Genomic DNA, 23,042 nt, shown 5'->3' with positions numbered 1-23,042 from the left:
TGACGTCACACGGCACCCCTGTCTCCCTGGAGCACGCGCGACGTGTTTCGCTGTATCTAATCATTTATTTCGCCTTATCGAGCTTATCATCACATTCGAACACCAGTATATTTTGTAGGTATCAATATAATCAATTTAAACCATGTTTATAATACCTTGTTACGACCAGAATGATTATTAACAATTTTACATTCAATTGTTGTCGGGTACTTATTCGTCAGTTCCTGTCTTTCCTCATTCTACGATGATGAGCCTACAAACCAATTACCTTTGGAAAGAGAACGATTATGTAGATTATTGTGGCTTATATCAGTTAATATCATTTTCTAGTGATGGATACGGTAGGTAGTTTCTGTTGCAACGAACGACGACTTTTGCGGTTCGCTTTCCACGTCTGCAATCGAGTTTTAACCGCTATTTCACAGCAATAAAACGTTATCACCGCATGTTAACAAACCGGTGCTCGAAGCTCACATTACGTATGAGAATGCCGACATGATAATTAAGAAGCGATAAATCTTTATAGTTCGCCCATTATTACTGCGAAATATTGAAGTGCTTTTATGTGCGGACAGAGTGTGTAAAGTAGTACACAATCGTTTGCTGTCGAAAGGTGGAAGTGTTATGCAAGCAAGACACCACAAGTCATTAGTAGAAATCAGTAGCATTTTTCATTCAAGAATACGACGCGTAATTTCGATTGGACGGAACGATACCTTTTCGAGTTTGTGTGTAGAAGACCTAACTCTAAATGCTGGTTTGTATAGACTACATACAGTTAGGCATGCCCCACCGAGGTAATTTACAGTTTAAAACTTTACTCGCTTACAACTTCGATAAACGTAATGTTTGACTGGTGATTGTGCATTTGTTATAATTTTTTTCCCGTTTTCATTTTCTTCATAAAACCGCCATCATTGGCGAGAATAGAACGTTATGAACTGCCGATATTGTGGAGCGCCAGCAGCAACAATCAGTCGCTGAAGCAGCGACAAAGCTCTGTGGGCCGCTGGAGACGGAGAATTAACGGAAAAATAAACCCAACCTTCTATATTTCTACGGTCTGCGATCGAGATTTAATGCGTTCAACGTCACTACCGTGTCCTTGTGAATCCGACGCTGCTTTTACGATTTTGTGGAACCCGTGCTGGCGTTCGAGTGGCGTGGAGTAACATAGGCGGACATCTCTTCTACAAGTCATTCAGTGACGTATGTGAGAAAAAGCAAACGTGAGCAGTGTTGTTGGAGCGATGTTTTGTCATCCGGCACCGTTACACATGACGTGCTGCCCGCAGTCTCAAGAGCTCCGCACTCATTCCTCGATAAAATGAATGTGCTTAAAACGGTAGACCGAACGAGCTGATGCACCGGTTACCACACTGGACTCGCACTCTGGAGGACCACGGTTAAAACCCGCATGCGGCCTTCCTCATTTAGGTTTTCCGTATTTCCCTGAATCGCTTCAGGTCAATGCCGAGATGGTTTCTATGAAAGGGCGCTGCCGACTTCCTTCCCTGTCCTTCCCTAATCCGACGACCTGGCTGTTTGGTTCCCTCCCCCGTCAAACTCACTAAAACGGTAAACAAGGTGACGATGTCTGCGACGCTGCTTCCACCATGCTTTAAACGCTATCAGGTCTCGGAGATCCTTTGTAGCTTCTCGACGCTAAAAGACAACAGCCGGCGTGGCGGTAGAAGTCGCTGCCGCACATTGTCATCTCTGCGGCCTGTCTTTTCACGGTGTAACGTTCCCTGGCATTTTCACAATTTATTTGTAACATATACGCCGATCTGGGCAAGTTATATATATATATATATATATATCTTAATATTACTGAATGTGGTATGAAATATGTTTGTTATTTTTATTATATTTTTTTGTAACATTTCTCTGTATTAGGATAGGAAATTTCTATATTTATTATGTGAATGTAAAAGTGTCAGTATTTGCGGTATCAGCGATATTTGCTGGAAATCGATTTACAAAGAAATGTTAATAATCGTAATAGTCGTGCCGTTGTTTATCTTTGGCATGTGGAGACTCTCTGTCGTTGTATGGACAGAGCAGCTAGTGTGTGGAAGAGTCAGTGTGTGGACAGAGCCGCTAGAGTGAGGAAGGGTCAGTTGTGGACAGAGCAGCTGAAGTGAGGAAGAAGTGAGGTAGTGTTAATCCTTGATCGCTCTAGCAGACGCGATGTGCAGCTACGCTCGCGCCCATTAGACGCGCCTGATTCATTAACCCGCATTGTGGGCACTAAAGGTTGTGTATGCATCGTGGTTATCCAGCAGAGTTAAGATGTACTTCTTTTGTATCTGTCGAGACTTTGCCGCCTTTAATCAAAGCGTACGAATTAATGTGAGTTGACTTGTTGTTTGGGCTAAATATATTAGTATTCATTAAAAGTGTGAATTATTTATGTAAATGAGCATGCCCACGTCATCTATAAACCACATGCGTAATGTAGTAGGTTTGATCAGTGATAAATGTCGGCTTGGCAATAATTAAGACATTTTCTGTTAATTAAAATATTCTTATGTTCTATGGCTAGTGCCGGGATAAAAGTCAGTAAAAATATTTCACAAAAAGAAAAACCCACTGCATTCTGGAAAGTGTATGCCAAGGCCGAATGATTTAAGAGACTCAGTTCTTATCCAGATAGTACTATCCAATTAATATAAGTGCATGTAATAATTTCCTTTAAATGTACGTAATCCTTAAGAAAGTAAAATTTGTTTTTTTATTACCACACGTAATGAAGAGAGTGGTTCTACAACAAAGTTCGCACTAAGGCAAATTAACTTTTAAGCAAGAAATAAAATTATTATTTCCTTTTTTTATTTCAACGAAATTTCAAATCATTCATTCCAGGAATTTCGTTAAAATGGCACCCAGCGTGAAGCTCGATTCAATTTTAAGAGAATATCATTAAAATGGCGCCCTGCGTGGGGCTCGATTCAATTTTAAGAGAATATCATTAAAATGGCGCCCAGCGTGAAGCTCGATTCAATTTTAAGAGAATATCATTAAAATGGCGCCCAACGTGGGGCTCGATTCAATTTTAAGAGAATATCATTAAAACGGAACTGATGTCCCTCGGTTGTACCTGAATATAAATAACGTAATTAATTTTGCCTAAAACACTGCAGCGAATATTCACATTTATTACTGTTTTCTCGCATTGTCGTCCTAAATATATTCAGGTTTCGTAATATCTTAACCGTTTTCCCATGTGTTTTTTTGGCCCTCGGCAAGCAAATGCATCATTAGCAGTGCAGAAAACTCACCGCTGTCCAACCAGCATATGAAGCGAATTTGCTAGCCCATAAAACTGTTTAATAATACTGTTTTCACGTATTCTGGAAGCGACAGAGCTTGGTCTATTATTGGCCACACCCGAGCAGCTCCGTCGTTGTAGGAACTTAAGGAATTTCGAGGGCTTACTTTTCGTCTGGCTCTGGCTTCGATACACTCTAAAAACATCTCAGCCGTTCGTATGTAACCGTTTCCAACTCTGTCGCCAACATGTAATTATTCTGGCCTTACTCGTTTTCTAGGAGCTGACTGCTTGATATGTTGTCCTTATTATGGCATTTTCCATTCCGACGCGAAAAGAAAAAGTTTTTAATATTTTCTCTCGTACTATCAAGAGTTTAGTGAGCATCTGTGCAGTTTATTTTTATTTTTATTTTATTGGATGGTAGTTCATTAACTAAAGGCAACGGCAGGCGTCTCTTGCTGATACCCTATGGTGACGTCCTAACATCCAGACTCGCGTCTCATTCATTACGAACAGCTCTACACTGCCACATATCCTAGCCCTGGAATCGAGTGAGCAGGGCCTTCTAGCTTCTCACTAGAACAATACATTAAGTACACTAAAAAGATCACGCTTTTCTGGACAGATTAATTTTTTCCAGTTTTAACATGACTCTTTTTGTTAGTACAGATATAAACACACTTTGAAAGCGTGTAAATGGTAGATATATGTCCGATCGTGTTTTAACTCACCGGCCTACAAGCGCAAACCTTATACTCTTCATGGCTTTGTGTCCGCCTCGACAAACGGATCACGTGCTCTCTGTTGGCAACATGCTAGTATTATTCCTGCCGCGTCTCACGTCTCGTAATTCTACCGTAGTCGGTTTCACATTCTTGCTATATGTTAAAACAAACCCGCAATTTTTTTGATAACTAAGAAAACAAATTTGTCATTTTTATTTCCTCTTATTAAACGTGCTATCCGTCGTGTTTCAACAGTCGACATCGCAAAGCTGTACCACAAATCGTCGCGATTTGTATATCTACGAGACTATCTCGAAGTCATTGCCCAATATGAGAGAAACCCATCTGCGGGACATTTGCGACGATAGAATTCTTATCTAGTATTTGAATCACCGTTTTCTCAGTAAAATAATGACGTAGGGAAGCGTATCTGGTACTCAGTCTGTTTCTGTGAACGTCAAATAGTAGGACTGCTACTGCGTAGTACATAGGGCCGTCTTAGCAAACCGATCTGCCAATAGCAGTTCTGTCTTATCACGCAAACTCTGTGATATCGATCCTGGAAATGTGCTTATGGCCACAGCCAGCCTCTCGCTTAGGGCCAAGAGCCACGGCAAACAGTGGCCGTTGACAAGACACCCCCTAACTCTTGTGCACAGCGGTCTGAATGGGTCCTCAGTCTTTGAGAAGTTTTGTCGCCGTGCCTAAACGCCTAACGCCTTTTGGTGAAATGTGTTTGCAGTAGTGCCCATCGCGCACTTCTTTCCACGACGAGCGTAATCTTGATCGCTTAATAAGTCAGCTATGAACGCTTCACTGCCCGTGCACGAGGCTTTTGAACATCCATCTGCCCGCAGTCCCTTCCTCGCCTTCCACCACCGCATCATGACTCCACTGGCGTCTGTCAGTAAACCGTACTCTGCACTATTTGTTGATGTCTCCTGTTCATATTACACAGAGGCTGATAAGTTCGCTTCGTCAAGGACAGCTGGATTGCAGAAACCGTGCGTGTAAAAATTATGAAGCTCCGGACGTCGACGTTTGTTGACCCTAGCAAAGACGATTGATGTTTAACATGTAAGTACATGATTAGTGAAAAACGGTTTCCAAAATTTCGGACCGCATCTCGTGGTCGTGCGGTAGCGTTCTCGCTTCCCACGCCCGGGTTCCCGGGTTCGATTCCCGGCGGGGTCAGGGGTTTTCTCTGCCTCGTGATGGCTGGGTGTTGTGTGATGTCCTTAGGTTAGTTAGGTTTAAGTAGTTCCAAGTTCTGGGGGACTGATGACCATAGCTGTTAAGTCCCATAGTGCTCAGAGCCATTTGAACCATTTTGAGCCAAAATTTCATCTGAATGTTGAGATCTGCGTTTGCCGTACCGTTCATTTTGACTGCTCAGTACAAACATGGAAACTTGTAGCTGTTATTAGATACCTACATAGAGGACTTCAGCCAAATTTCAGTGCAGTCAAAACCGTACAGGAATAGAACAGATGAGGGTAACTGGGCACCATAGGTTACTGTGTCGCAGGTATACATCGAGGTACAGAGAGCAGTCGGTATCACAGTATTCATAGGTCTCTGAGTCTTCACTTCCACATCACAGACGCCATAAAATTATTTCGTCTCTACTCACGATGATAGGAGCAATGCGACAGACGCCATTAAAAGTTGTGTTCCATTGTCAGTGCATTGGGAAGTGCCCAGTTATGCATTGTCTCCCGTTTCATTAATACCGATGCTGTAGGGACTCGTAATATGTTACCCCATAATAATGTGACAGACGCTTTTGTCACGACATTTATACATTTACTACTTCGGTCGAGGACTTTTTGTAATCAAGAAATGTATTTTACATCTTACATAGTAGCACCTTGATTAAACGTATCGCATTTTCTTTCACGTACTTACCGTCTACTAAATTTTAAAGTCGTATATCGCTACCAACGCATTCCGTCATTTTGCCGTTTCCAGCGCGTTCTATGGACTCGTGAGAAGTGGACTATCGTTATTTGTTACGACATACTTACGTTAATTAAGTAGTGGCTCATTTTTCATTTACTTTGACCTTTCTTAGACATGTTGAAACATTAAACAAGGACATATTACTGTCTTCATTTCTAAAGAAGTACTGTCTGGTAGGTCGGCTGAGCTGCCGTACTGAACTGGTAGATCTATTTAGTGGGATATGACCGAGTTGGGTTTGTGTAGATAACACAGGCGACAACAGCGTCACAAATATAGTCGTTCAAAGACAGACCTCCCCCAGTATCAGCGAACTGTCGACCTGAAGATACACTGATGAGCCAAAACATTGACCGTCTGCTTTGTAGCTTATTGGGCCATTTTTGTAACGCAATACATCACCATTTCTGCGTGTCATCGATTATGCAGGTTGGTGGTGGGTTTGTGAAGGAATGTGGCACCAGACGGCTACGCACAAGGAATGTAATTCCCATAAATAACTGGCTACTGACTTGCATACGCGACCCAGATTCGTTCCATAGGATTCACATCATAGGAATTTGGTGTCCAAGACATATAAGTGATTTCAAACCATTGTAGGTCGATTCTAGGTTCGAGATATGGGCAATTATTCTGCCGAAAGGCGACATCACCATCACGTAAGATATCTGCCACGAAGGGGTGTAAATGGTCAGCAGCGAATATTTCCCATAGCATGACACTGCTCCCAGCGGCGTGCGTTTGTGGCACGGTACCTGTTTCGAGGCGATGTTCGCCTGGATGACTGCATTTGTGGAGACGAACATCAAGCTTCTGTCCGCCCCCTGTAGCTGAGTGGTCAGCGCGACAGAATGTCAATACTAAGGCCCCGGCTTCGATTCCCGGCTCGGTCGGAGATTTTCTCCGCTCAGGGACTGGGTGTTGTGTTGTCTTAATCATCATCATTTCATCCCCATCGACGCGCTAGTCGCCGAAGAGGCGTCAAATCGAAAGACTTTCACCCGGCGAACGGTCTACCCGACTAGAGGCCTTAGTCACACGACATTATTTATCAAGCTTCTGTAGCAGAAACGTAAATCATCCGTGGAGCCGACACGTTTCCATTGATCCAATCTCGATGATCCTGAGTCCACAGAAATCGTAAATGACGATGTCGTTGGGCCAACACGTGAAAACGTAGGCGTCGTCTGCTGTGGAGCCCCGTGATCGCCAATGTACGATGAATGGTGTGCTGCGAAACACTGGTGCTGCCACCAGCACTGTGGTGTTTCTGCAGAGATGCCACAGGTCGCCACCCTTCTTGCTTTACAGAGCAGGCACGCCTCCGGACCCCATGTTCTGGGAGGAGTCGTGGATGTCCAACCAATTACAGCCTAGTGATACTTTCACCATTCTTCAACCTCTTTCCGTAGATGCTCATGATAGTAGCTAGTGAACAGCTATGCCGTTTACCAGGTACTCGTTCACAGACACTGGATCATAAGTATCAGTTTTTTCTCAGAATCGTCCACGTCAATGGAGTCCCCATTTCCGGCCCATAGCATCGCTACAATGATTCCCCATCCATCTTTACCCAGCTTATACAGGGTGTCCCAGCTATCTTGTCCACCCAAAATATCTCTGGAACAATAAGAGCTATTGGAAAATGACTTTCACCGGTATCAATGTAGGGCTGGGGCCCATGAATGTACAAATTTTGGAAACATTCTAAAACGAAAGCATATGTGTTTTTTAACACAAACTTACGTCTTTTTTTAAATGGACCTCCTATTTTTTTTTCTTCAGAAATCCATTGCATGACAAAGCACATACACAATGGCGTTGATTGCATCGCAATATTCCCATTACATCCCGAGATATTGAGACGCGAAGTTGACGCTTGAAACACCCGACATGCGCTGCTAGCGCACGTCCTGAGGCTCAGGCGTGAACCCCATGCTGCCCGTAATCGCGATGTGATTGACAAGTAAGTGTCCCTCTTGATAAGTATGGAGGTGTGATTACACATGTCAATCACATCGCGATTACGGGGAGCATGCGGTCCACGCCTGAGCCTCAGGACGTGCGCTAGCAGCGCATGTCGGGTGTTTCAAGCGTCAACTTCGCGTCTCAATATCTCGGGATGTAATGGGAATATTGCGATGCAATCAACGCCATTGTGTATGTGCTTTGTCATGCAATGGATTACTGAAGAAAAAAATAGGAGGTCCATATAAAAAAAAGTTTGTGTTAAAAAACACATATGCTTTCGTTTTAGAATGTTTCCAGAATTTGTACATTCATGGGCCCCAGCCCTACATTGATACCGGTGAAAGTCGTTTTCCAATAGCTCTTATTGTTCCAGAGATATTTTGGGTGGACAAGATAGCTGGGACACCCTGTATACTCTCCTCACCGCATGTCGTTCGCGCAGTGCTATACAGTGGCAACCGACCCCGCAGTGGGCGGTGGTCATAACGTTTTGGCTTACCAGTGTACGTTTAGCATTTAATAGAAAGCTAGTGTCGCAGGATTGCGATTTCTCGCCTTCCAAGTCGTATTGTGAAACCGAACGTTTTACGAAGCGCGCCGTGAATAGCCTAGGAGAGTGCAAGTGTCTGGAGGAAGCGTGGCGACCAGTGATGGCGTCACAGCCGTTCCCTCTGCGACCGCAGCTGAGGGCTCGCCTGCGCTGTCCGCCGCTTCCCGCTTGCGACAGCCCGGTGGTGGGCGATGATGATGATGATGATGTTTGGTTTGTGGGGCGCATAACTGCACGGCCATCAGCGCCCGTACAAAGTCACCGTTTCTACACAGTCCAATTTCTTTACACAGCCCACTGTAGCCACTGTCACGCATGACGATGAACGATGAAATGCCCACTCCCTGGGCAGAGAAAATCCCCAACCCGGCCGGGAATCGAACCCGGGGCCCCGTCATGCCCAGGTAGCAACGCTAGCCAGTAGACGGCCGTGGGCGAGCAACTCCAGCAGCGGCTCGTACCGGGACCCTAAAATACCGCGGCCGCAGTACGGGGCGTCACATCGTCACTCGCTCACCTAAAAGGAACTTAAATGTCCGACAGGCGTCAAAAACAAGTGGAAACAATCGTTCGTCGCGTGATCTTTGGTGCTTTTCATAGAACTTCGAGATCTTCAACAACGTGTACCTACATCTACATTTAAGTGCCTGGCAGAGGGTTCGTCGAACGACCATCACAATTCTCTATTACTCCAATCTCTGCGACCTCTGATTTCCCTTATTTTAGTACGGTGTAGGTCAGCGTCAACGAAATATTTTCGCATTCGGAGAACATTCCGCCGCAATTAAGGACGCCTTGGTTTTAATGATATCCAGCCTGAATCCTGTATCATTTGAGTGATACTCTGTCCCCTATTTCGCGATAACACAAAACGTGCTGCTCTTCTTTGAACTTTTCCGACGTACTATAAAGGCACATTTGCATGCCGTGCGTGAGTTTCCTCGGAAACGCGAAATCTTAATTAAATAATTAATCTCTGACAAATAAATAAAGCCTATGGCACAGAACTGCAGCGCTATTTCGCTGATAAAACAAAATACAATTAGGACACTCTTATGTTTCATTAAGAAGGGGGAGGTCTTGCAGAACAACTGGTGCGGGAAGCACGTATATTTTACTAACTGGCACACCGCCACATTTGATGTTATATAAGAACACTGCGAGTTGCAATCTTACTAGGCACTCGATTCTGTAAAGAATTTATATTTATGAAAGTAAGTAGAATTATGTAACTGTAGGCTTATTCGTTGAATATATCTGATTTAACTAACTGTGTAAACTTTTTATGTTTAGTAGACAGTCACCTCTGTACGACGTATTGACATGGCTGGCAAATTATTCTAATATTGAGATTTAGATTTGAGTCCGCACCTACCGCAGCAGTCTTTGGAAACGATTTAAATACGAAGTCCGATTATTTGAATCACATTTCACGGTCAACTACGAATAACATTGCATTTACGAAAAAGCCATTGTCAAGCGTCTGATACCAAATAATTAAACGTCCACGTTCCAGATAAGCAAATATTAATTACATCCAATCAGTATCATACATATACAATAATTAATATTATATTTTATTTATTTATTTTATAGTAGCCAGTGAATCCTATCAGGGAAGGATTTCATACCGCGCAGCAGTATTCTAAGAGAGTATGGACAAGCGTAGTGTAGGCAGTCTGTTTATTAGATCTCCCTGTGCCCTCAGTGAACGTTTATCGTCGCCTGACACCTATGTGGCATGCTCCATATAAGTGTACGGAGGTCGCGCTCCTGCACCTGTTGCCATTCTTCACTGAGAGCCCATTAGAGTTCTTGGAGAGCCTGTGGTGGAACAGGGCGTCCGTGAACTCGTCTGCCAGGCATGTCACACAAATGCCCGATGGCGTCTAGGTCGAGACTCATCGCTGGCCATTCCATTACTTCAATGTTCAGACTGCGCAACACATCCCTGCTGACACCCGCCACACGGGCCATGTCACTAGAAGGGTGAAACGTCTCTGTGAAGTCGTTTTACAAGACGCTTGTCGAATTCGGTACAACTTATTCACTTTACTACCTGATTTTAGCTCAATTCATGAACTCTTCCAGAAAGACTGGGCACTCAAATGAGGCCTATTTAATACTCGGTTTTGTTTTGTGGGAAACGCTGAGTTGGTCATCATCTGCTGGGAGCAGACGATGTTGCTTCTCGTTCGAAGGAGAGGACAGGATGACCAACTTAGGTTTCCAATACCTGAACAGAGAGGTTTTGCCATCTTAGTCGAGGGCTGTTTTTGTGTGTGAGGTTGGTGACGGACGGCTACCCCTCTGGTAGCTTTCGCTGCACGGGGAGCTAGGTAATGTCTAAAGAGAAAGCGACACTCTTCGATGAACGCTTGGTGGGTACGGATGGTAGCTCTTAAGGGGGGTTTCAGGTGATAGGAATCAGGTTGAGTTAGGACTTCGTTATGTTTAACTGGCGAAATAGTTAAGAACTTCAGCTTAACTGAAGCATGTGAAGCGAGTTATTTTTTTTAATGATTTTTAATCTTATACTTTGTGGAAATTGCTTTTGTCTTTGTGTGTCGATTTTGTGCCACGTGTTTGGTAATCAATGACCCTTCTGGTCCAGCATGGCACCGCAATAGGCTTTATTTTAACAGTTTGCTTGTTTAATGAGCTGCAAGAATATCTGTTCTTTCGCGCACTTTCTACAAAGCAGCACAACAGTCTGAGTCAGAATTCACCACGAGCTCTAATTCGGCCGTTTGCAAGCAGCAGACGCAGTTAGTGTGTTAAATAATTATCGCACACCCTTGTGTATTGGTTAAACCTCTGTCCAGAATAGTGCATGCGTAGAATCGTAATGTAAATCTCACTGAGATATCTTTATGGTATTAATGCAAAGGAGATGGTAGTATAATTGTCTCCCACCCCCGTCTTCTGTTTTTCTTCTTGCTGTAGTTAAATTGTACTCTGTTTCATTCTCGCGTAATTCCTACTTAAATATTTCAAGGCAGGCACCAGTTGTGTGTAGTTAGGACGTGCAACCAAATACTTAGATACAATAAATAATCGACTTGAAAGATAAATTCTTTGGTGTCGATCTTACCCCCTTACTCCGATTTCCAATCCTGGCTCTGAGCACTATGCGACTTAACTTCTAAGGTCATCAGTCGCCTAGAACTTAGAATTACTTAAACCTAACTAACATAAGGACATCACACACATCCATGCCCGAGGCAGGATTCGAACCTGCGACCGTAGCGGTCGCGCGGTTTCAGACTGTAGCGCCTAGAACCGCTCGGCCACCCCGGCTGGCTTTCCAATCCTGAATTAATCAAGTTGCTTCATGCGCGACATGGAGTGCTGTGTATCTGGCTGCTTAAAGAAATTTGCGTGCTTGTAATTAAATTATTAAAGCAATTAAACTAATAATTTTCCAGCTCCGTTTTTCTTTTCTAAATAGGAAGGGCTTGGGCTCGTGGCGACCCTGAATTTCTGAATTTTTGTCATTAATTGTGTGAGAGAAGCAGCTAGAGATGCGAGATAACGTATGTGGGTCGATGAGCAACGCCGTAAAGATAGTAATGCGTTAGAAGGGTTTCAGGACGACGACCAACGGCTGGGGACGGCGGCGACGGCAGCAACTGGGACGGCGACGGCACTGAAGACAGCCCCAGCCGGCAGGTGCGGTCCTCCTGGAGCGAAAAGCGGCAGCGGCGGCTCCTCGGGGTGGGCAGGCGGAAGGCAGCAGCTCCAGAAGGCGACGACGGCAGCGATGAGGCGACGACAGTCCGTGAGATCACACACGTACAATTATCCTCTGTGAACAAGTGGATCCGGATCGATGAGACTGACGAGTTTCTTTTGAAGCTATAGATGATTCGCCACGAAATACTGGAACGAGTAGACGGCATATTTCTCTACAAATAAATAAGAACCAAAATTTGCTTACAAAATATAAATGATGAACTAGGAATTTCTATTCCTTGAAAACGAGTTTTACCTTAAATACTCCCACTCAAACGCTGGAAACACGAAATAAAAGGAAGCCTTGAAACTTCCTGGCAGATCAAAACTGTGTGCCCGATCGAGCCTCGAACTCGGGACCTTTGCCTTTCGCGGGCAAGTGCTCTACCATCTGAGCTACCGAAGCACGACTCACGCCCGGTGCTCACAGCTTTACTTGTGCCAGTATCTCGTCTCCTACATTCCAAACTTTACAGAAGCTTATAGCCGGCCACGGTGACCGAGCGGTTCTAGGCGCTACAGTCTGGAACCGCGCGACCGCTACGGTCGCAGGTTCGTATCCTGCCTCGGGCATGGATGTGTGTGATGTCCTTAGGTTAGTTAGGTTTAAGTGATTCTAAGTTCTAGGGGACTGATGACCTCAGATGTTAAGTCCCATAGTGCTCAGAGCCATTTGATTTCAACCAAGCTTATAAAAAAATGCTGCAAATGGCTCTGAGCACTATGGGACTTAACTTCTAAGGTCATCAGTCCCCTAGAACTACTTAAACCTAACTAACCTAAGCACATCACACACATCCATGTCCGAGGCAGCGTTCGAACCTGAGACCGTAGCGGTCGCGGGGTCCAGACTGTAGCGCCTAGAACCGCTCGACCACCTCGGCCGGCCCAAGCTTACAACAGCAGAAAAACACGTGTTAGCTAAAGTACAACGCTTGGCAGGCAAATATGCAGATTGTATATAATTAATTACGCGTAATCTTGGTATAACTCATAATGTACGAAGAAAGCAAATACTAAATTCTTCTCAAGCACCATTTCATGAGGGACAGAGATACTGTCATTCAGTAAAAAATATAATCGATGATATTAATTGAAAGTTATTGCTGTTATTGCAAATAAAACAGCTGTACGCGAAACTGTGTAAATAACAGCAGTTGGCAATTAAAAGGCCCCCTGAAACCTATATAGATCGTATTTTTCCCGTATTGTAGGCCGAGAAATGGAGTCCAGTGTGATGGTCCTCAAACCGGCGTAGCGGGATTAGGGACATGTGACACGGAGAGTTATCCTCGTGGAAGGTGCCATCGATTATGGGGAAGACGTCATTCATGAACGGCTGCTGGTGGCTAGCTATAATGTTTCTGAAGTCAGCAGCTGTCGCAGCGCATTCGAAGAGTACCACCCGTCCTATGGAAACCTAGGTGCCTGTAGCATTGTATTTGCCCTACTGACTTGTGTCTGGGGTGCAGTGCACGTTCCGACCAGCCGTTCACCTGGATGACGTCGCATCCACAATCGACCGTCGATCTGTCGACAGGTTTCCATCGATCCACGGTCAAATCTCGGCGGTATCGTGGCCAATAAAATCACAATTCGTGATGTCACTGGGTCAATATGGAAACACGAAAGAGTCATCTGCTGCGGCGCTCCATGTTCATAAATATTTACTGAACGGTGTGCGGCGAAACACTTGTGACAGCAACGCAAGTGTGCTCTGTCTTCAGGTCTGCCACAGTCCAGCATTGGAGAGCGGCCAGCCCGCCGACCTCCACCTCCTGCGATGAGGCGCGGACCTCCAGCACTTTGCTCCCTACTCGTGGTGAGGCTGTCCTTCGACAAGTGTTCGTAGATCACGACAGTAGCACGTGAACAGCCGACCAGATTCGTCGCTTACGAGACGCTCATTCCCACACACTGGACCATTACAATCTGCTCTTTGTCAAACTACTTGCGTGTGTGGCCACGGGGTCGTCTAGATCTGACGGTCGATCGATGGAAACCTATCGACAGATCGACCGTCGATTCTGGACTCGACGTCATCCAGGCGAACCGCTACTCGAAACATATACTGAGCCTCGGACACAAATCAGAGTGGCAAAACTAATATTACAGGGAAAGAAGCGGAGAAACTCCCCGACCCGCCGGCCACGGGGTTGTCTAGATCTGACGGTCGATCGATGGAAACCTATCGACAGATCGACCGTCGATTCTGGACTCGACGTCATCCAGGCGAACCGCTACTCGAAACATATACTGAGCCTCGGACACAAATCAGAGTGGCAAAACTAATAGTACAAGGAAAGAAGCGGAGAAACTCCCCGACCCGCCGGGAGTCGAACCCGGGCCCACTGCATAGCAGACAGACGCGCTGACCACTCAGTTAAGTGGGCGGACAGCGGTCTATTCTCAGCACGACAGGTTCTGCATCAGTCACTGTGAATTTGCTTAAATTTGTTTCTACATTAAGAGCAGCTACCTACACTCTCCATAATGGTAGAGGTGATGATATTTACGTCGAAACGGTAAACAACCATTGCTGGACATCGCCCACAGCTCTGATCCTGGATCTCACTGTCGTCCTAAAAAGGCGCGGCAGGCGTATAGACGTGTGTGTGAGTGTGTTGGCGGCTGGTCACCCACACAGGAAAAGGGAGTGCAGCTGCGAAGCAGACGCGGGACGCCACACTTCCTGTGGTTTTAATCATCCGGGCGAAGGACTTCCTCGACGCCTGCCGCTATACTGGGGCCGCCGTTCCCGCGAGGCGCGCACTGTCTGAGCTGGAGACGATGTCGCCCGCTGCGCCGCTGCTGCTCCTCCTGGCCGCCAATGGCACTTCGCTGCTCGACTGCGTGTGCAGCCGCATCGGCCGCGGTCCGAAGCGGATCAGTTACGGCGAAAAAGTGGTGCAGAGGACTTACTGTCGGTATATCGGTGAGTACTCCTTCGTACAGTCTGGATCCTCACGACGCTATCCGCCTTGCGGTTCCGAACTACTGACAAGGAAACCTCCCAATCCCAGCCCCCTCGGATTTAGTAATAAGTTGGCACACTGGATAGGCCTTGAAAAACTGAACACAGATCAATCGAGAAAACAGGAAGAAGTTGTGTGGAACTATGATAAAAATAAGCAAAATATATAAAGTGAGTAGTCCATGTGCAACATAGGTAACATCAAGGAGAATGCAAGCTCGAGAGCGCCGTGGTCCCGTGGACAGCGTGAGCAGCTGCGGGACGAGAGGTCCTTGCTTCAACTCTTCCCTCGAGTGAAAATTTTAATTTTTTATTTTCAGATAATTATTATCTGTTCGTCTTTTGGGAGTGATTATCACATCCACAAGAAAACCTAAATCGGGCAAGGTGGAAGAATCTTTTTACCCATTCGCCAAGTGTACAAGTTAGGTGGGTCGACGACATATCCCTGTCATGTGACGCACATGCCGTCACCAGTGTCGTATAGAATATATCGGACGTGTTTACCTGTGGAGGAATCGGTTGACCTACGACGTTGCGATCAAATGTTTTCGGTTCCCATTGGAGAGGCACGTCCTTTCGTCTAATAATCGCAAAGTTTTGCGGTGCGGTCGCAAAACACAGACACTAAACTTATTACAGTGAACAGAGACGTCAATGAACGAACGGACAGATCATAACTTTGCGAAAAAAAAAGTAAACTTTTCACTCGAGGGAAGACTTGAACCAAGGACCTCTCGTTCCGCATCTACTCACGCTAACCACGGGACCACGGCGCTCTTGAGCTCACACTATCCTAGATGTTGCCTATCGTGCACATGGACTACTCAGTTTGTATATTTTGCTTATTTTTTTCATAGTTCCATACAACTTCTTCCTGTTTCGTCGATTGATCTGTGTTCAGTTTCTCAAGGCCTATCCACTGTGCCAATTTATAACTAAATCTGAGGGGGGTGCGATGGGGAGGTTCCCTTGTGAGAGGTGGTTTTTACTGCACGTACTGTCATGTAAGAGTATAAATCTTTCTCAGCCTGACACTGAAGGACGGCTTTGCTTATCAAGAAACAACACTTAATTTTAGACATTTTAGGTCCATCGTCTTCAGCCTTTTGCGAGTGAGAGGATGTAACAAAGTGCAATTTGGAAGGCTGTATGTCAGTCACACATATCTCCTCATTGAGCTCAAAACCATCTCCAGATGTGTGGGATTCGCATAGTTGGTTAGATGTTCCATATATAATTTCATTGATTCTTTTATCGAAATGATATGGAACGAGTCGGTTTGCGGGATATGTGTACATGATTCTATTGATATTAAGCAACGTATAATTTCTGAGTCTTACTCATGCAACTTCACTTAGAAACTATGTGCCTCTCTTACCTTGCGAGCTGTATATAACAATCACGAACAACTTGAGTTTTAATTTGATTGAATTCATCAGTAAACTTATATGTTAATTCTTCAAATAGTTTACCTTGACCGATTAAATAATTATCGATCCTTTTAACCGTCTGTTGTTCAGTTTCATTCAGATGGTCCGTGATATTACTATAATTATTTGTTAATGAATTAACCCTTGTGGATACCACATCGCATTGTTCCGATAAATTACTCAGATTTTCTTGCAATTTATCGATACAATCGATAATTTTGACATCCTGTTTTTCTTGTTTGGTTAACCTGGATTCAACATCTTCAAATTTGTTATCTACTTTAACTATTGATCCTCAAATCTAGCTTCAACATCCTCTACCCGACTCTCTACTTCAGAAATTTTACTATTTACGGTTGCCTGTAATATTGCCTGTTGTTCGGCTATTTCGGAAAATTTACTATTAAACGATGCTTGCTGTTCTGAGAATTTAATAGCTTGCTGTTCGAGTACTTCAGAAAATTTATTATTGCCTGCTGTATTGCCTGCTGTTCTGAAATTTGCTCACTCATCATATTTAATTTTGGTAACATAGTACTAAGTATGTCTAAACCTCCAGAGATGTTCGGTGCGGCATTCATTCTACATTCTCGATCGGTAACTTCGCTAACATCAGAATTATTGTCTGGTATTTCTACGACTTTATCCCTTGTTCTAATCCCCGATACACTTGGTATCGCTTCCTTCTCTTGTTCAGTAAACGTGTCACCTCCTACACTGACAATATTCCTATTACTTTCTTCTTGTTCTGGCAAATCACTAATCTCCTCTTCTAATTCAGGAATTCTCTTTTCTACCTCACTACGCGGTTTTAAACTTCTTTTAGGCATCATGATAACTACTGAACACAACCACAATGAAACCTCAATTAGCACTACAGTACAAAATTTATTCTAACATACTCAAATGATCACTTATTTTGTGGACTGCTTACTTTTACTGTCGTGATGGATTGTCGTGGCGTGGGGTGTGGTCGCTGTTGATTGTTGTCCGACGCGCTGCGTCGGTCTGCTTGTAGCGTTGTCTGCGTTGTGGAGGAGTCAGCCCCCCACATCGTCTCTGCAGCTGTCGTTGAGAAGAAACGTCGGACGGTGTGATGTCCGGCGTCGTTAAGTCCAGTTAGGTCCTGTAAACAAACAATGTGTAGTTGTTGCTCACAACTAGCACTTCGTCCTTGCAACGATTGGTCTAGCTTCGTCTTCTCGTTGAGGCGTCGACTGGCGGCGTTAGGCGCTGCGTTGTCTCCCAGATGAGACGACAGTTGGCGTCTTCGACCCCCGCGTGGTACGCGTCAAAATGGTGTGTCCGGCGCGTGCCCTCGGACTCAAACCGCGGTCTGATGTAGTCGACGCCGTAGAGCTGCGATATAACGTCAGTCCCCGTAGATTAACGGGAGGAAAAAACCCTGAAAAACTTCCGAAGAAACTTCCAATGGGCCAATACACATGCCGGCGAACCAAAACTTTCATACAGGACTTACCCCAGTGCCCACTGTGTAACAAACCAAGCACTCAAAGCCGCAATTCTGGAGGGATGACCACCCCATGGGCTTCCGACTCCGTGGCCAACAGAAGGACATCATTGACCACGGAGAGCCTGTCGGACAGGTGGCGCCAGGAGCTGAAATCGGACTGCATCCGACGAGTAACATAGGACGGCCACCCGTGGACCGCGTAGTTGAGAACCTGCCGCAAGACAGGGTCGCAGCAGGTAGCTGCAGCAACGTCAGCAGCCATAAGAGGCAGACCGTCGAGCGCATCCCGGTGGGCGGAATCAATGTGAAAGCAGAGAACCTCCTGTTGGTCAGGCAGGATCGGGGCCTGCTGGGAGATGTGATAAAGCGTCTGTGTTAGCATAGTGGGCGGTGGGCGTATATCGGATGGTGTGAGCGTAATTATGTAAAAACAATGCCCGGAGCTGGAGACATTGAGCCGTCCGCTCTGGCAGGTGAGAGTGCTGTCTGAAAAGTGTAACCAAGGGTTTATGGTCTGTCAAGAGTGTGAACTTTGCCTCAAAGAGATAGGTGTGAAATTTCTTATCAGCGAACACGATCGCCAGTGCCTCCTTTTCTATCTGGGAGTAGTTCCGTTGTGCTGGGGTCAACGTCTTAGAGGCATAAGTGATGGGCTGTTCAGAGCCATCAGCATCCCAGAGCGCAAGGATGGCCCCAATGCTGAATGCCGACGCATCAGCCGCCACAACCAAGGGGCGGTCCAGAGAAAAGGAAGTAAGGCAAGGGGTGGACTTCAGCATCGCCTTTAAACGGAGAAAAGCCTGGTCACAGGCTGGAGTCCAATCAAAAGGTACCCCTTTGCAACGCAGGTGATTGAGGGATTGAGCAACGGAGGCAGCCTGGGGCAAGAACTTTAAGTAATAAGTAACCTTGCCCTACACCTGGAGTTCAGATAAGTCCATGGGACGAGGAAGGGCCTCAATGGCCACGACATTACAACCTCAAAGGTGAATGCCATCTTTGCTAAGCCAGTGGCCTAAGTATTCCACTTCGAGTCGAAAAAAACGATACTTGTCCAGCCGACAGTGTAAACCAGCAGACTGCAGAGCGTGAAATGAGATGCTAAGGTTTTGCAAATATTCCTGGCGGGAACGCCCGGCGACCGAGATGTCATCCATATAATTCACACAGGCAGGGATAGGCTGTGTAAGTTGCTCCAGCCGGCCGAAGTGGCCGTGCGGTTAAAGGCGCTGCAGTCTGGAACCGCAAGACCGCTACGGTCGCAGGTTCGAATCCTGCCTCGGGCATGGATGTTTGTGATGTCATTAGGTTAGTTAGGTTTAAGTAGTTCTAAGTTCTAGGGGACTAATGACCTCAGAAGTTGAGTCCCATAGTGCTCAGAGCCATTTGAACCATTTTTTTTGCTCCAGAAATCGCTGGAAAATGGCCAGTGCTGAAGAGACACCAAAGGGAAGGCGCTTGCACTTATACAATCCGAAAGGCATGTTGATAACCATGATGTTCTGAGGTTTGACATTCAAGGGCAACTGGTGGTATGCCTCAGCCAGGTCGATCTTGGAAAAATACTCTCCCCCAGCAAGCTTGGCAAGAAGGTCTTCCTGTCGGGGAATGGGGTAAGTGTCAACGAGGGACTGAGCATTGACTGTAGTGCCAAAGTCCCCACACAGCTGAAGGGACCCATTGGGTTTCCATATGACCACCAGTGGTGTCGCCCATGGACTGTAAGTTCCAGGCTCCAGCACGCCAGCGGCCTCGAGCCGATCAAGTTCCTGCTTGACTGCTGGTCATAAGGCCATCGGAAGGGACCGCGCCCGAAAAAAGCGAGGCTGTTCATCTGGCCTTAGGGTGATGTGTGCCTGAAAGCCGGAAGCACAGCCGAGATCCGGTGCAAACAACGACGCAAAAGCGAAGCACAGATCGTCCAAGTCCTGAAACGGAACAGTCATGGAAACGACCTTAACTTCGTCCAAAATTGAAAAGCCAAACAGCTGAAACGCATCCAGGCCAAAAATATTCGAAGGCGACGGATGTTCAATGACAAAGAGGTTAAGGAGCCAGGGAACACGCTTGTACGTCGCCTGGACGACGAACTGCCCATGAAGGGGAATGGAACCATCGGCGTAGGCGACCAAACGGCGAGAGGGAGGCGACAATGCAGGATAGCCCAACTGGGTATATGTCACCATTTTAATCAGGGAGATGGTGGCACAGTGTCGATATGAAAACTGACATCCTCAATGAAAATCCGGAGCGTGAGGAAAAGCTTCGGTGCTGATGGGTCATCCATCCTGTGGGATGACCGATTGCAGAGTGTGGACTGTATCTTAGGCCCAGGAGGGGCAGGACTGGAGCGAGTCGAGCGACTACGACAAACCGATTGGATGTGGCCCTCCTCGTTACACAGAGTGCGCGTTTTCCAGGTGTGGGGACAATCAGCCCACGAATGAGCAGTAAAGCACTGTGGGCAAGATGGAAGTGGGCCGCGCGACCGGCGACGAGGGGCGACCGAAGGCGCCGATGCCATAGAAACGTCGGACAACTAGGAGTCCCGATGGCGCTGGCCTCGGTCAGCTGGGCCATGTCGACGTCGCGAGGGCGGAACGCACTGTGACGCCGCGATCGCCGCCACCTGCGATCGCGCCATAAGACGCTCGTTAACCACTTGAGCAATTTCAAAGGAGTGGGCAATGCAGAGAATCTCTTCCAAGGAGGGGTTGTCGAGTTTCAGCGCCGCAGTACGGACCTCAGAATTTGGAGCCAGCTGAACCACCACATCCCGGATCAGTGAGTCCGCATACAAAGCCTTACACTGCTGATTGGTGCACGTAAAATCGCATCGACAGCAGAGACCCTGCAAGTCCGTGACCCAGGAATGATACAATTGACCAGGCTGTTTATGGTTCTGGTGGAACTCCAGCCGAGAGGCGACCACATGGTAGTGTTGGGAATAATAGTTTGTCAGCAAAAGGCAGATCTTCTGGAAAGAGAGAGCCACAGGATCGGAAACAGTGCCAACTTGCAGAGAAGAAAGAACATGTCTGGGGAGGCCCAAGACAAAAACGACCGCTGCAAGATGTCGTCCGTGACTTGAAAAGCCGTGAAATGTTGTTTCAGCTGATGTAAGTAGGTTTCCCAGTCCTTTTTAGCGTCATTAAAGGGTGGAAACGACGGCGGACATGGGAAAGCATCGGACACCTGAGGACTCTGAAGCTGTTGTGGTAATGTGTACGGGCATCGACTTTGTCCATTAGCAACTGCAGCGACTTTTGTAAAATGTCTAACTGGAGCTGCTGCTGCTGCTGCATGAGCTGCTGCTGTTGCTCCAGCAGACAGACCAACTTCGCCTCCATACCAACAACGACCACAGTCTACCTTGTCGCCAAAATATTGGAACGGCGACCAGAATGGTCGCAGGGTTGAAGTGACGGAAAGCGTGGCGGGACCCATGGAGCAGCCCACGAACAACAACAGAACGGGAGAGGATGGACACGACCAACGAAGGACAGAACGAACAACAATGGAGTCACAAGAAAACCTAACAACCACGTCCACTCGTACACAAAACAAGAAAGTAAATAAGCTGTCCAAGGTGAGGCGATGTGTCCAGCGACATATGCAAGGTTAGACTGGCTGGCTGAGCGAGAGGCATGCACTTAAATATTCTATTGAGGGCGCCGCTATTGGCCGCTGGAACCACGTGTTCCACTGTGGCGCCCTCACACTAAATGCGGGCCAGGAGGCGCCCGCCGCCACAGCTTGCGGCGCGATGATGCAGAGACCTCTAGGGGTCTGGCGGGGATTCAAATTCCGCGGCGCGCGGTAGCAGAGTTAGAACCATACCAAACAGGACACAGGGAATTTCCAAAGTATGGAAAGAGGGCAGCTAGAATATTTGCAGGCTTGTTAGAATCTCACGAGAGCCTCAAGTAGATGCAGTAAGTTTAAAAGTGGTTGTGGCTTGAAGACTGGGGTCATCTACCCATGTGAGCAAACAAAGTAGGAACAACCAACACTTTGTGATGAATCTACAACTGTACTGCAGTCCGTTAGGGATTGTGGAGACAAAATTGCATTAATTACTGCATGCACAGGATAAGTTGAAAAGTCACTCCTCCAGATCGCAATAAAGGAATAAAAAGTGCAACCAACCATACTCTGTAGCACAGTGGAGAGTACCCTCTGCCAGACACATTTCAGAGTAAATTATGGATGCTTCTTGTCATTGAAACTGTGACACCAGAATGGATACCAAATGATGGCATTTTACTTATTGTGGATGTACAGTATAGTAGGCACAATAAATGATTTGCATGTGATTGGGGAGGAGGGTGGGGGGTAGAGTATGCACTGCTGCTACCCATCTCATCGAGAGTGGCTCTAACGCGGTTCGGCATCGAATCAAACAGAACTGGGATGAGAGATGTGGGCCTGTCATCCCATGCTGCCTCAGCTGTGTGCCAGAGATACGAGGTTGGTGAGTGGCAGCGTACCGGTCGCTCAGAAAGCCGTGACTGGACATTTTCAGTGGGTGAAAATGGGAATAATTTAGTGACTAGGGCAACAGTTCAAAAGCCAGTGTACAAGGTAGGTTGGGACAGTACAGGCAGCATGTGGCCTTGAATTGCTTTTCTGCCGGCCGCGGTGGTCTAGCGGTTCTAGGCGCGCAGTCTGGAACCGCGCGACTGCTACGGTTGCAGGTTCGAATCCTGCCTCGGGCATGGATGTGTGTGATGTCCTTAGGTTAGTTAGGTTTAAGTAGTTCTAAGTTCTAGGGAACTGATGACCACAGATGTTAAGTCCCATAGTGCTCAGAGCCATTTGAACCATTTGAATTGCTTTTCTGAAATATAATGTCATGGAGATCTTGAAAACAGAACACAGCTAATAGGCTTAAAAAGTCAGAAATCTAGCTGCTGCTGTTCAACTTACCGACAATGTATT

General features: G+C 46.4%; 2 protein-coding genes across 4 annotated transcripts in view; both read left to right on the top strand.

Moving 5' to 3' along the window:
* The window catches only part of LOC126213208 (uncharacterized), a 572,957-nt gene that overhangs the window by 517,064 nt on the left and 32,851 nt on the right, over positions 1-23,042 (top strand). The gene's annotated exons all lie outside the window — the stretch shown is intronic.
* The window catches only part of LOC126213212 (uncharacterized), a 35,433-nt gene continuing 27,385 nt past the window's right edge, over positions 14,995-23,042 (top strand). Inside the window, exon 1 of the mRNA XM_049940850.1 lies at positions 14,995-15,155. Coding sequence (XP_049796807.1) covers positions 15,011-15,155 — 145 coding nt within the window. The 5' untranslated portion in view covers positions 14,995-15,010. The remainder of the gene's footprint in view (positions 15,156-23,042) is intronic.

This window comes from Schistocerca nitens, chromosome 11 (assembly GCF_023898315.1).
Source record: "Schistocerca nitens isolate TAMUIC-IGC-003100 chromosome 11, iqSchNite1.1, whole genome shotgun sequence".
NCBI classification, from domain to species: Eukaryota; Metazoa; Arthropoda; class Insecta; order Orthoptera; family Acrididae; genus Schistocerca; species Schistocerca nitens.
The sequence above is the reverse complement of the archived record's forward strand: the minus strand, read 5'-3'. Positions and strand labels throughout refer to the sequence as shown.